General features: G+C 40.3%; 1 protein-coding gene across 1 annotated transcript in view; it reads right to left on the bottom strand.

The window, feature by feature from the left end:
- Positions 1-12277, bottom strand: part of smg1 (SMG1 nonsense mediated mRNA decay associated PI3K related kinase) — a 39232-nt gene that overhangs the window by 18158 nt on the left and 8797 nt on the right. Inside the window, exons 15-36 of the mRNA XM_058769348.1 lie at positions 11532-11693; positions 10927-11045; positions 10679-10766; positions 10431-10532; positions 10158-10298; positions 9794-9993; positions 7869-8065; positions 7562-7723; positions 7101-7255; positions 6862-6998; positions 5953-6154; positions 5743-5852; positions 5293-5437; positions 5050-5206; positions 4832-4952; positions 4512-4757; positions 4144-4413; positions 2925-3069; positions 2695-2833; positions 1729-1950; positions 1459-1639; positions 343-504 (exon numbers count right to left, since the gene is read on the bottom strand). Coding sequence (XP_058625331.1) covers positions 343-504; positions 1459-1639; positions 1729-1950; positions 2695-2833; positions 2925-3069; positions 4144-4413; positions 4512-4757; positions 4832-4952; positions 5050-5206; positions 5293-5437; positions 5743-5852; positions 5953-6154; positions 6862-6998; positions 7101-7255; positions 7562-7723; positions 7869-8065; positions 9794-9993; positions 10158-10298; positions 10431-10532; positions 10679-10766; positions 10927-11045; positions 11532-11693 — 3563 coding nt within the window. The remainder of the gene's footprint in view (positions 1-342; positions 505-1458; positions 1640-1728; positions 1951-2694; positions 2834-2924; positions 3070-4143; positions 4414-4511; positions 4758-4831; positions 4953-5049; positions 5207-5292; positions 5438-5742; positions 5853-5952; positions 6155-6861; positions 6999-7100; positions 7256-7561; positions 7724-7868; positions 8066-9793; positions 9994-10157; positions 10299-10430; positions 10533-10678; positions 10767-10926; positions 11046-11531; positions 11694-12277) is intronic.

Below are 12277 nucleotides of genomic sequence, written 5' to 3'. Positions count from 1 at the left end.
TCCAATTGTCTTCAATAAAAAAAAAAGCAAGCAGAGTGATGAGACACTGACTATAACTTGTTTTACTGGTTGCCAAGAGTTGAAAAATGTTCAACTTTGTGTAAAGGCCATGACATACCAAGACTAAGGTCAACCAAAGTTAGGCTGTCGTTGAACAAGAGCCCAGTTTTTGTAGCGTGTTCGGTTTTAGTCTCTTTGGTATGTTTAAGCGCAATTTTTTCTCAAGCACCCCTAGTTTTAAGAAGAGCATCTGGTATTTTCATCTGGCTAAAAATGTTTATGTCCATGCTTCGGTGGACACATGGCCTAAGGTATGTCCTCGAATGAAAAGACAGTATGTACCTGCCGCCTGAGCCTCTCCACCAAGAGAGATAGATCCAACAATGGCAGGGTAGAGGATGAGGTGGGGTGAATCTTGGGCGACTCTGCACAGCAGGCTGCAGATGCTCTGGCGGATGTAAGCCTCAGGGTGATTTAGTCTGGAGAATAACTGAGGGATGATACCTAGAGAGAAAACAGAGATATTAATATTACATGACTAGAAATAACTATCTACATCAGGGGTCGGCAAACTACGGCAGGCAGAGAGATAAATCGCTGGCATGCTAGCAATAGGGAAAACTGCATACTGACGTACATTTTGAGGTAATAACTTCTCAGTCACACAGCCTGTTTGGAGCTATAAATACTATTAAAGTGTGAGAATTAGCTTGTGCTAGTCCACGGATGCGCACACGACCGCTGCACATACTAGGTGCTTCAGATCAAAGCCTCAGCGGTCTAACAGCGCTTGTCAATGTCAAAATGACTGAGGTGGTCAATCGAATCAAAGTAGGCGGGTTTACTGTTCACAGAAGCAGAAGCAGTGTGCAAAGCATCAGTTTAACGTTGAAAGAGTGAGGTAAGGTGAAGCTGCAAATCATTTAATATTAGTCAACTGTTTTACGATAAAAATGTTAAATGACCGACAACTATATACACGATGCAAACTACTCAAATATTTTTTGAGAGAGAGGTGTGTGAACTGTCTGTGTTTCTCTCTAGAATGAAGCTGAGTTTAGTTACTTAAACAGCGATTTTACCCCCCTTGTTGCTGAGAAATATAATGTAGCGATTCAGTATTGATTAGTAAAAGTCTCGTGGTAGCACTGACAAGAAGTTTATGATCTTCTGAATGTTACTTTTTGCACAGCGCGATCTCCAATCTCTGTGTGCGAGTGGTGTATGTGCGTGCTATTTGCATGAAAATCAAATATATATTTTTTTTACCGTATCATTTAAAAATGTTTATGTACTGTATAAATACAGAATGCATAAAAAAGGGGGTGGGGGGTGGTATTGGCACAGTGGTTAACCAGAAAAATTTTAAATGGCACGTCATGCTGAAAAGGTTGCCGACCCCTGATCTACATGTAAAGAGGAAAGTGTTCATTACTGTATTGATGTTCAAGTTCTTACCTCTCCAGGGTGCAGTGGGGGTGGATGCCAGGCCGTGTTCCAGACCCTCTCTTAATTCCCCAGCATGTTTCACAAGCAAGCGCAGCAGACGGAGGGTTGCCATGACAATGACATCATCACTGCTCTGTTTGCTGCTCTGGTTGTTCAGGAGCAGCTTGGGGTCGTCTTCATCGATGGGCACCTGATGATCAAAACACCAAGAAATTTGATCGATTTGTGTTCTAGAAATTTGTCCAATCACTCCGTAAACATTAGAGGAGGAATCCTGACCTGCCCAGCATTGAGTTTGAGGAAGGTGAAGTACGCTCTGCAGGAGACCCGGTAAAGGCTGAAGATTCGGTCAACCACTCTCCTCCACACCCCAATCAGCCCATCGGTCACAGTGTCCTCCACCTCAGACAGCCACGGACAGGCACTCAACAGCTGTCGGCCGATCACATCCACCATGTCGTCCTCCTCATCCTCTTCATTCTGCAAGGCCATGTCTTCATCCTGCAGAAACACAATGACAAATGAATACACAAAACGAGAACTATTCACATCCCACATTGCAGATAAATGATCATCAGCATTAACCTTGAGGCAGAAATCTACACGTTTATATAGACAAGGTAAAATAAAATCTCTCACAAGTACAGTTTAAATCAAAAGTGGCAGTAAAAAATTACATTCCAAAAGATTTCTATTTTAAAGAAAAAGTTTAAAATAGAAAATTAATTTTGAAGTTTTTTTTAAACTTTCCATTTGCCAAAGAATCCTGAAAAATGTATCACCGTTTCCACACAAATATGAAACAGCTGTTCTCAACACTGATAAAATGTTTGAGTCCCAAATCAACACACTAGAATGATTTCTGATGGATTGTGAGAAAGTGAATGGAGTGGAGTAACTTATTAACTACTTACATTTAGAAACAAATTTCTAAATATATTAAAATAGAAAAGTCATTTTTAAAGTGTAACATTTCACAGCATTACTGTTTTTTTTTTTTTTTTTACTGTATTTTTATTCAAAAAAATAAAAATTCAACCTTGGTGAGCATGAAATATCTCCTTCAAAAACACCAAAGGAAGAAAGAAAAAAAAAGAAAAAATGCACCAACTCTTGAACTACAGTATATTTAAATGAAATGCCTAGGTTTTCTAGTATTATATTTCCATAGTTCCATAGTGTGTAGTGTGCCACAGAATGAAAACCACTGATCCAGACTCATTTACAAACTATGAACTCCATAACCTGAATTCCTGCTGGGCGACACATGGCTTGACCCAAAATGCCGAAAATGGTTTCCTTATCCTCATCACTGGTGCCTGCTGGGAGCAAGTCCTCTATTTCTTTCTTCTCTCCAAGGAGCAAAGGAACCCCTTCTCCTTGACTATCGACAGACAGAATAAAAACAAAACATTAGTATGAGCATATCACCTTTTTTGTAAACTAACATTAGCACTTTTTATAGTTAAAAATACCTGGCATTGTCCACAACCTTCCTGCCCCATCTGTACGCCCAGCTGGCCAGAGCAGCCCATGATTTGGCCACTTCAGGAGCCTGAGTTGTTGAGAGCTGGTACAGCTGCCCAAGGACAAAGTCTGGCTCCCCAACACCAACACTGACTGTAGACAGAACAAACAAATTTTCATGGTCGTTACAAAGAAAGAAAAAGACAATATTAATCAAACACTAATACACATGACACTGTAGAATGAAATGCTATCATCATATTGGTCCTTAACCATTCATGACACAAATCACAAATAGTTTAATACATTGGCATTGTCACGGTTCCACTAGGGACACCCTCTAAAGTTCTTAAAATACTGAATGGAGGACGTTGAATGCCAGCTGTTACTTTTTATTTATTTTTTCCCAAGCCAATAAAGTGCAGAATGCTCACAGGTGCAAAAAAACATAAAAAGAAGTTCCATAGGGGAAAACCCCTTAAAAAAACAAACAAACAAAATTCAACTTCAAAGTACAGAAACAAAACTAATAACCTTGGTTCAGGTCTTACAATGATTCAATCAGAGTACTCCTCAATAGTTACAGCACCCACTGCACACCAGTCAAAGACTCCGACTTCTTAATTACGTGAGAATTTATACTCATGGGTTCAACCACTTCTCAGTAGCCGTAATATCACATGACCATACTATGAAGTTATAATCACATAAAAAGATTAAAAATCGACTAAACACCATTTCCTTCAATAAATCAATGTCAATAGCATAATATACCACAACTTCAATTCATCAACAATTACAGAAAGTCATGTGCAGGAACTCATAAAACAGTTTCCACCCCTTTTCACTCAGACTTGGTATCTCCCACTCCCCATGATGCAACACAGCAAAGGTATAGAACAACTGACAAAAGCCCTTTTGGGTCTTTTACTCAGTTCAAGATGGCCGCCACTATATATGCCAACACAGAAAATAGCAAACAGTTTATGAGCAAAACTTAAATGTCCAACGGGTTTAGTGTTCAGGTGGCCAGTCTGAACACAACGGTCTAGCTGCAGGGGTGTAAATGTATATGCATGTGTGTATAATCCATCCTTCCACCCTGCTGACACATCAAGGTAAATAAAGAGTTTTTTTTAAAAACCCAAGTATGTGTTCATGTCTTAATACCAAAAGGGGCTAGGCAGAGGGAACAGAGGGCAGCTCTGTGACAGGCATTAAGCTTACCTGTAGTCTCTGTCGTAATATGTGGCATTCCTTGATCTTCCAGCGGCAGCTCGAAGAGGCCAGAGATGTTTTTGGAGAGAGCTGAGAGGCTGGTAGAACCAGAGTTCCTCTTCACCACCATTTTGAGTTGTGGAGTCAGATCTTTCCAGTCGGCCAAAAGCCATTTGCACAGTGTAAGGACAGAGCGACAGGCTGCACGTTCACACTTTCCAGAGTGACAGTACGACAGTGCACAGGAGCTCAGCATTTCCATAGCAGATACGGACTGACCTAAAACGCAGAGAGAGGTGCTTAGACATTCACACTACAAAACACCAAGACCAAGAGAACTGGCCCAAATCAGACTGTAACAGCTTAAAAACACTTACCAGCAGCAAACAGAACTTTAGCCTTCTCGATCTCCAGCTCTGGTCCCCACTTCTCCCCAACAGTGCCCTCTAGTGACAGCTGTCTGAAGCTTTGCACCAGGTCCTGACCTTCAGAGTCGCTCACTGATGGCTTGTTGCACAGGCTCAGCAGACGTGTGGCCAGGGCGATATTTCCTTGCTTACGAGCAAATTTCACCGCAGTCAGACAAAGCTCCATCAGGTGAGAGTCCACTGGAGCAGACGATCCTGGATGAATCATTGCTGAGTCAACAGATGCCACATCACATTCATAAATTATACATAAGAGTAGGAGACCTTACCTTTGAGTTTTTGGAAGAGCTGCCGCTGGAAAGTGGTGTATCGGAGAGCATGTAGCCATGGCTGAACATCCTGCTGCTTGCAGGTGGTCAAAGCTTCACTGAAGAGCGGAATTAAGCAGTCCTAAAGGGAGAAAAACAAAGAACAGGGATTTCTTAAAAAGAAAAAGACACATGACAATGTATTTGCATGCTCACAGGGTTGATGTAGTGGCTCAAACCTCTGGGTGCTGGTTGCAGAGCGAGTTCTCCAGAGAGTTCGCACAGTGCAGCTGCAGTGTGCTGAGCGTGGGCAAGGAGTCAGACAGCGTGAGAGTGGAGAGACGCAGGGGACCCAGAGAGATGCGGCCCGTCTGTTTCAGGTACTTCAGCAGGGTGCTGAAGATGAAAACCAAAATGTAGACTCACCATCAATACACACACACAACTTGTTCAAATCTACTGTGTTCAGACTATTTACTCACTCAGACGATGCAAGAGCCTTCTGGTCCTGTTCGTGATTGGTCGCAGTGATTGCTCCAACAGCGCTTCTAAGGAGCTGTACCTCAATGGCCTTCTGGAGCTCTGATGGGTCTGGGCTCAACACAGCAGGAAGAAGCCTCTTCAGGTCTGTCAACACAAACAAACATTAATACATACCACACCAAATGGCTGATCAGTGAAGCTGTTCATAGAAAATGGATTCCACATGTTCTGACCAATGTAAAATAGATGATTAAAGGATTTTTAAAGATCCTTTAAAGCAATTTCTACTATAAAAAATTTGAGCTGAGCATTACTAGGTAAAAAAAAAAAGCAGCAGCTGCAGATAACAATTATTGTTTTTGTCGTCATGTCTTTTCCAGGCCTGACCAAAAAAACCCTACTACTTATTGGTTTTCCATGACTGTGGATAGTATGGGCTATAATCATACCAATCTTGTCCTTAGTTGTAGAGTTGAGAAGGCCATAATCCTCCCCAGGGAGCAACTCCAGCTGGGCACGGCACTCTGTAAAATCCCCCTCCTCAAACCTGCTCAGAGCTCTGGAGGGCAGACAGATTAAACCAATTATTTCAATGAACTCCTCACATTCTTACAGTCAGGAGGGGTTTAGTCAGAGTCAACAGTTCTACTGTTACACACCTGATGTAGTTAAAGTCGGTCTTGAGGTTGACACTTGAACTGCTGCTGTTCTTTTTGAGGCTCATCATGCTGGCCTGCCACTCCTGCACGGACTCCCAGTCGCTCAGGGCCACATAACACTCACAGGCCTTATTAGCCAGGAAGTTGAGCACTTCTGGAGAACACTCACTGGACTTCAACAACACAGTTTTCCTTCCATCTCCTATTAAAACAGTCATTACAGAAAACAATAAGAACCAAGACAATTTCTGCATATCAGGGGACATTAACCTCTGATATCATTAAAGGCTAGGGATGGGAATCCTTTGGAATCTCACTTTTTTTGTCCATTCTTACATGTATATTACTGAATATACACTATAGAGCTATTACCAACAAACTGAATTTTAAAACAATTAAGTTTGTTGGTAATATCAACAAAAAACATCTTTGCACTGCAGAGGTGGAGCACAAGCTGCATCTAAAGTGTTTATTCACAGACTTTTTATTGCAGCTCAGATATGAACAATGCATCTACACTGCAGTTTCATAAATACGACTATGATGTCTTAAAAATTAAACTAACACTGAAATACAAAATGACATATGAAACTAACACTCATGATATATGAAACTGCCAATAGCAAGTCCTCTTCATTCATTTGTTCAAAAATTCAGTAACAAAGCAAGTCACTACTGTATTTATGAATGAGTAATTGAATCACTCACTCATACGATTCATTCAAAACCTAATGCATTCAGTATTGAAACATCATTGTCTGTTGCTTTGAGATGCACAGCGGATCAATTTGATTCAAAAGAAGATATGAATTGAGATTCATATATGAATCAATGTATATTCAATTCAGGATTATCCTGCATTTCATTTCTAATGCGAGACATTTAGTGCAAATTTTGTAAAGTACTCACCACTGCTGGTGTGTTTTGGGCTGGAGGTGTTGGAGCCAGTGAGTTTTAACAGAGAGCGATCAAAGCCTTTAATGGAGCAGTCCATCCCTGTGACGGCACACAGCTGCTCTTGGTACTCTAACGCTGCCTTCTCAAACCTTGGGAACAATGCAGCATCAACATTTTATGAGAACAGAGCGACTAGACAAATTTGCACGGTGTAAAGTAGGTTAATTATTTTCAGAACACAAAACACTTACTTTCCCTCAGCCTGCAGTGCCACTGATCCCAGCCAGCCCAGGCTCTTGCCAGTGTTGGCCAGACTCCAGGCTGCCAGACCTTGTATGGCTTCAGGGCATCGCAGCTCACACAACGCCTCCACTAACATGGTGATTGGCACCTCCATTTCTGGCCCCTACAGGGCAAAGCACAAAGCAGAAACAATGAAATAAGGCTTTCGGATATTAAAGTCCAAATAGTGCAGAGCCAGTGCCTTACGATAGGAGCAATGTTGGGAAGATAATGGAGTAATAGTTCAAAGCCTTCAACCTATTTCACTCATCATTTATTGGCAAAATTTAAAATGTGTTGCAAAAAATTAAATGCGTCAATGGCAATGAAACATTTAGAATACAACCTAAGACTGTATTTTTGCTTAATGCATATTTTCATAAAATTATTTGTTGGAGCCTCTTTTGAACAACACTGCTTCAAGTCTTACCTGTGCACTGCTGTTCTTGATCTCAGTGAGCAGGTCAAAGCCATGACGGACCGTGACTGCTGGCTGACCTGAGAGAAGGCCCACCCTCATCAGTGCCAAACGAATTCTGGTTAGCCAGTCCTGGCACGTCTGTCTGTTTGTGTAGAAAAATGTTCTGATGCCCTAAATAAAGGAGCAAAAGAATAATTAAGCTGAAGATGAAAACATGGAATGTCAATGGTAATGCCATTAAAAGCCCTTGGAAGAATAAAGCTAGCATTTCATAGAGATAACGTGAAGGCTAGTTGTGTATATACAGAGGACAGACCTTTGGTGGTGCAGTGAGAGCGCTAGCACAGCCTTCATAAGCATTGTACATGAGTTTCTCCAGGTTTTCCAAAAACTGCAGAAGCAGAGCCAGGCGGAGCTGATTGGTGTGGTGACCCTCATCACTCTCTCCTCCACTCCACTGACTCAACTCCTGCTCTGTGTTCAGACTGTGAGCCGCCAGGCTGCGGATCATACCTACAACCAACACAGGGATAAAATCTTGATTCAAAAACGCAAGACACACAACACATTGACTTGTAAAATGAGTGCTTTTATTCAGCAAGGATGCATTCAATTAATTAAAAGTGACAATAAGTGTTATTCTTTTAAACTTTTTATTCAGCAAAAAATTCTAAAAAAAAAAAAAAAGAAAAATTTTAATGGTTTACACAAACATTAAGCAGCACAGAAGTGTTTCTTGAGCACTAAATCAGAAAATTCAGCTTTGCAATCACAGGAATAACGGTATTGTAAACAAATAGTGAACTGTGGCAAACCACATACATACATATACATATACTAGTGGTGGGCATATATTAATTTTTTTAATCTAGATTAATCTCACTGTAATCTTGGAATTAATCTAGATTAATCTAGATTAAAATGGCTCATTTGAATTCTGCCAAGTAGATCAGAATAAGTTCACTACTAGTAGTAAACAACTAGCAGTCATCAAGAATTTAATATTGATAATAACATTGAAGACATTGTATGATTACTCCTTAAAGATGAGGTTTTAATAGTTTTAGTAGTAGTAGCCTATTACGTTCTGCCCAATGTCTTCAAGTGAAACCGAACTTTTATTTTGACAGGTTGCCGTGAGGATAGTTTTTCTCAAATGAAACGCTCGAATGCTCATGAAGTGACTCTCAGAGCAGTTCTGGAGATGTTGTTCATGTATTTATGTCTTCATTTAATGAGACGGCAGACGTTAATATCGCCGCAAGCGTCACACGGTCTTCTGTATGAGTAAACAAACCCGCGCGAGAGACAAGCAGAAGTCATATTTAAATAGACATTTTGCGGCTTAATACTTACAAATAGGAGTGGGAGTGTGCTCACTTGTGTGTGCGCGCTTACGTTTGTTTGTGTGTGTGTGCGATACAGAGAGCGCGACCATGTAACGTAGAGATAGAAATGACTTGCCGATTTCCATTGGGAAGCTTCTTAAAAATAAATTTTCCCTGAAACAAACCCGGCGGCTTTATAGCTGCATCCATGTTAGCACGCATACACACAGGTTCGAAGACTCGTTCTCGCCCCCCTACAGTGCAATTCGGCTAGTTATACATCCGCGCTAAAATATCAAGGTGAAAGTCATCATAGCTTGCGTAGTATAGACCCAGCTCCCAACCCAACTTTGAGAATAGATTAACGGCGATATTTTTTTTTAATCGCCCGATAAGAGTCACACGTTAACGCAGCACGTTAACGCCGATAACGGCCCACCACTAATATGTACACACATATACATACATACATACATACATACACACACACATATATATATATATATATGCTGTGCACTCATAACCTATAAGTGGTTCCAGCTTTAATTCTTTTTAATACTTTTAAACGAGGGTCCTTTTAGAAGATTGTTCATTAAATTAAATGTAATTGCATGGAATGGAGAGGCCTGGGTGCATTTCCCAAAAGCAACTTGGATTGCAAGTTCCATCGTTACCATTAGAGTTTAACGAGGCTTGCAACCATAGTTGGCTAACAATGCTTTTGGGAAATGCACCCGAGCAGTCTTCAAAACATATTCACGAGTATCTAGAATGACAAATGAAAGTCATGCAAATTTTGAACGACATGAAGGTGAGTGAATAGTGTCAAAACTTCAATTAGGCAAACTATTCCTTTAATAAATCTTGGAATTTTTTGAGATCAGTCAAATTCCTAAATGGATAACTCACTAACCCTCTATGGTCTGGAAAGTATCCTGGGCTCGTCCCAGAGGCGTCCGGAGTTTAGAGAGAACGGTGAACTGAGCGGCCTCCCAAACAGCCCACTGCCACAGCACCGCTTCAGTCTTCAGCAGGACACGGGGCACCATGGCAGAGTCTTTCTTCTCCAGCCGCTGACAGCTGTGGTACAGCCGCTCCAACCAGGGCTCCTTACTGCGCATGAAACAATAAATATCTAATAAAAAAAAACCTCCAAAAGATACAACCCCTTCAAATTGCTTTTATTTCAGCTGTAGATCTTCTACAGTACAGGGTTTGATCAAATATAAAATATATTCAAATGAACAAACTGAAAATAAAGAAATAAACCTACTCACCCCCCACGGTGGACAGTTCCATATAGAATAAAGCCAATGAGATCAGAAAAGTCCTGTGGGTGAAATGTGTTGCTAGGCACTTTGCTCATGTGTCGGCGGATGGCCAGAGAAATCTCCTTAATCTCAGAGTGACTACGGGCACTGCTAGGAGACAAGCCGACAATTACCATCACATCAACTACAGCTGGAGGTAAAACTACAGGGTAGGTTTTATTGCTCCCTTCTGGTTTCTATTGTGTGAATTCAAGACAGGTGAAAAGGAGTCTTGCAAACCTCAATGCAACATGCATGGGAACAGATCTCAGCAATTTCCCAAAGGCCTGCCGGACTCGGACTGCTGAGTGGACCAGCTGAACTCGGCACACGTCCACGCACCTGCACAGAGAAGGGAGCCAGAATCAGTGCTGATCAAACAAGATGTTTTTTTTACCTCTGCCTCCAAGAGCAGGAGGAAGAGTTGCAGCACTAATGAATGTTCCTGCAGGAAGACAGCATCTAACAAGCAGAGGATGTGTGATCACCTCTGGAGAAGCTCTGTGGTCAAGGAAGATGACACAACCTGTAGACTGTTACATGCCTGCAGACATATGGTGGGGTCTTCATTCAAGGCTGCATAGAGGAAAACCGATGTTAAAAGTCCATTCACTTGGTCACCAGTTTATTATCCTAACCCATTACTTGTAGATCTGGAGAATGATTCTCTCTTTATAACATTGTTTCACCTTTGTGAACTAAAAATCCAGAAATAATAATGGGGATATTAACTCACAATTTGCCAGTAAGCCTTTGCAGAATTTGAGGAAGGATGGGAGTGAGAACAGAGGGGAGTAGGTTTCAGATTTCTTCATCATCAGAGACATCTCTAATGACCAGGTGAGTAACAACCGCCTAAAAAAAGGTTGTTAAAAAAGACAGAATAAATGTTAATAACAGTGGAGGCTGAGACCATACTAAAAATCAGTGATTAAAAATCTCATTTAAATCTTTAAGTAAAGTTTTAGGATTTGGAGGGGAAAAAACAAACAAACAAACACAAAACACTAGAAATAAGCTAAATGAGATTTGTGTGAATAAACTTTCCAATTCATGTGAAGATTCTTAATTCAGCTTTTATTTAAACTATTATGGCACTAAATTTGAATATTGAAAATACTTCTGTTCAGCATTTTTGGACCCTGCTGCATATTCACTAATTTCCTAAAATTCTCAACTAAATACTAAACTGTTGCCATATGCAAATAAGTAAGGAATTAAAAAGAAAGGTGCAATTACACCTGTCACTGTTTAAGTGATTATAGCAGCTGAAAGAGCAAGTGGTTCAGATTAATTAATCACAACAGGCCTCATTATAGACAGGCAGTGTGAACTCTGTACCTCGCCTCAGGGTTGAGATGATCCTTGCTGAGCAGCATACCCAGCAAATTAAGGAGCGTGCTGAAATGCCTTTTGGTTGCCGTGGTAACTGTGCTGATGACAGCACCGTCGAAAAGGGATGGAGACGAAGAGCTCAGGCTGCTTGAGATAAAGTGATCATGTCTTGGGAGAAATAAAGAGAGAAAGGCAGCAGTCTATTAGTTATAACGCCTGGAGTGAGAGAGCCTCATATCAAGTGAATGACAGTGTTTTTGACAGTTTTATGTACACTGCAAAAAAAAACAATGATAAAACCATATAGCACTACATAATTCATGAAACCACACTGCCACTTGTTAAACACAGTGTTATTCTGCATTTCTCACACTATTCGTCCAATACATTTGTAATTTTAATTTAATTAATTTTTAATTCAGACAAATTTACTAATTAATCAGACAGTAAAACAGCACTTTTGTGAAATAGTACTACAATTTTATTTAATATATTTATTTATAATATATTTTTCTAATGTAATGTAATTTGAAATGGTCACATTCCTTCAGAAATTATTCTAATGAGATTTGGTGCTCAAGAAACATTTCTTATCATCATTGTCAAAAATGTTTCTACTTATATTTATATATACACACACATACACATTTATATTTGTGGAAACAGTGACACTTTTTTTTTAGGATTCTTTAAATGAACAAACTTAAAGTACAGAATTTATTTTATTTATTTATTTTATTTTACAGTGTAAT

Source organism: Onychostoma macrolepis, chromosome 03 (genome assembly GCF_012432095.1).
Source record: "Onychostoma macrolepis isolate SWU-2019 chromosome 03, ASM1243209v1, whole genome shotgun sequence".
Lineage (NCBI taxonomy): Eukaryota > Metazoa > Chordata > Actinopteri > Cypriniformes > Cyprinidae > Onychostoma > Onychostoma macrolepis.
Note: the sequence above shows the minus strand (reverse complement) of the source record. Positions and strands in the feature narration are given on the sequence as shown.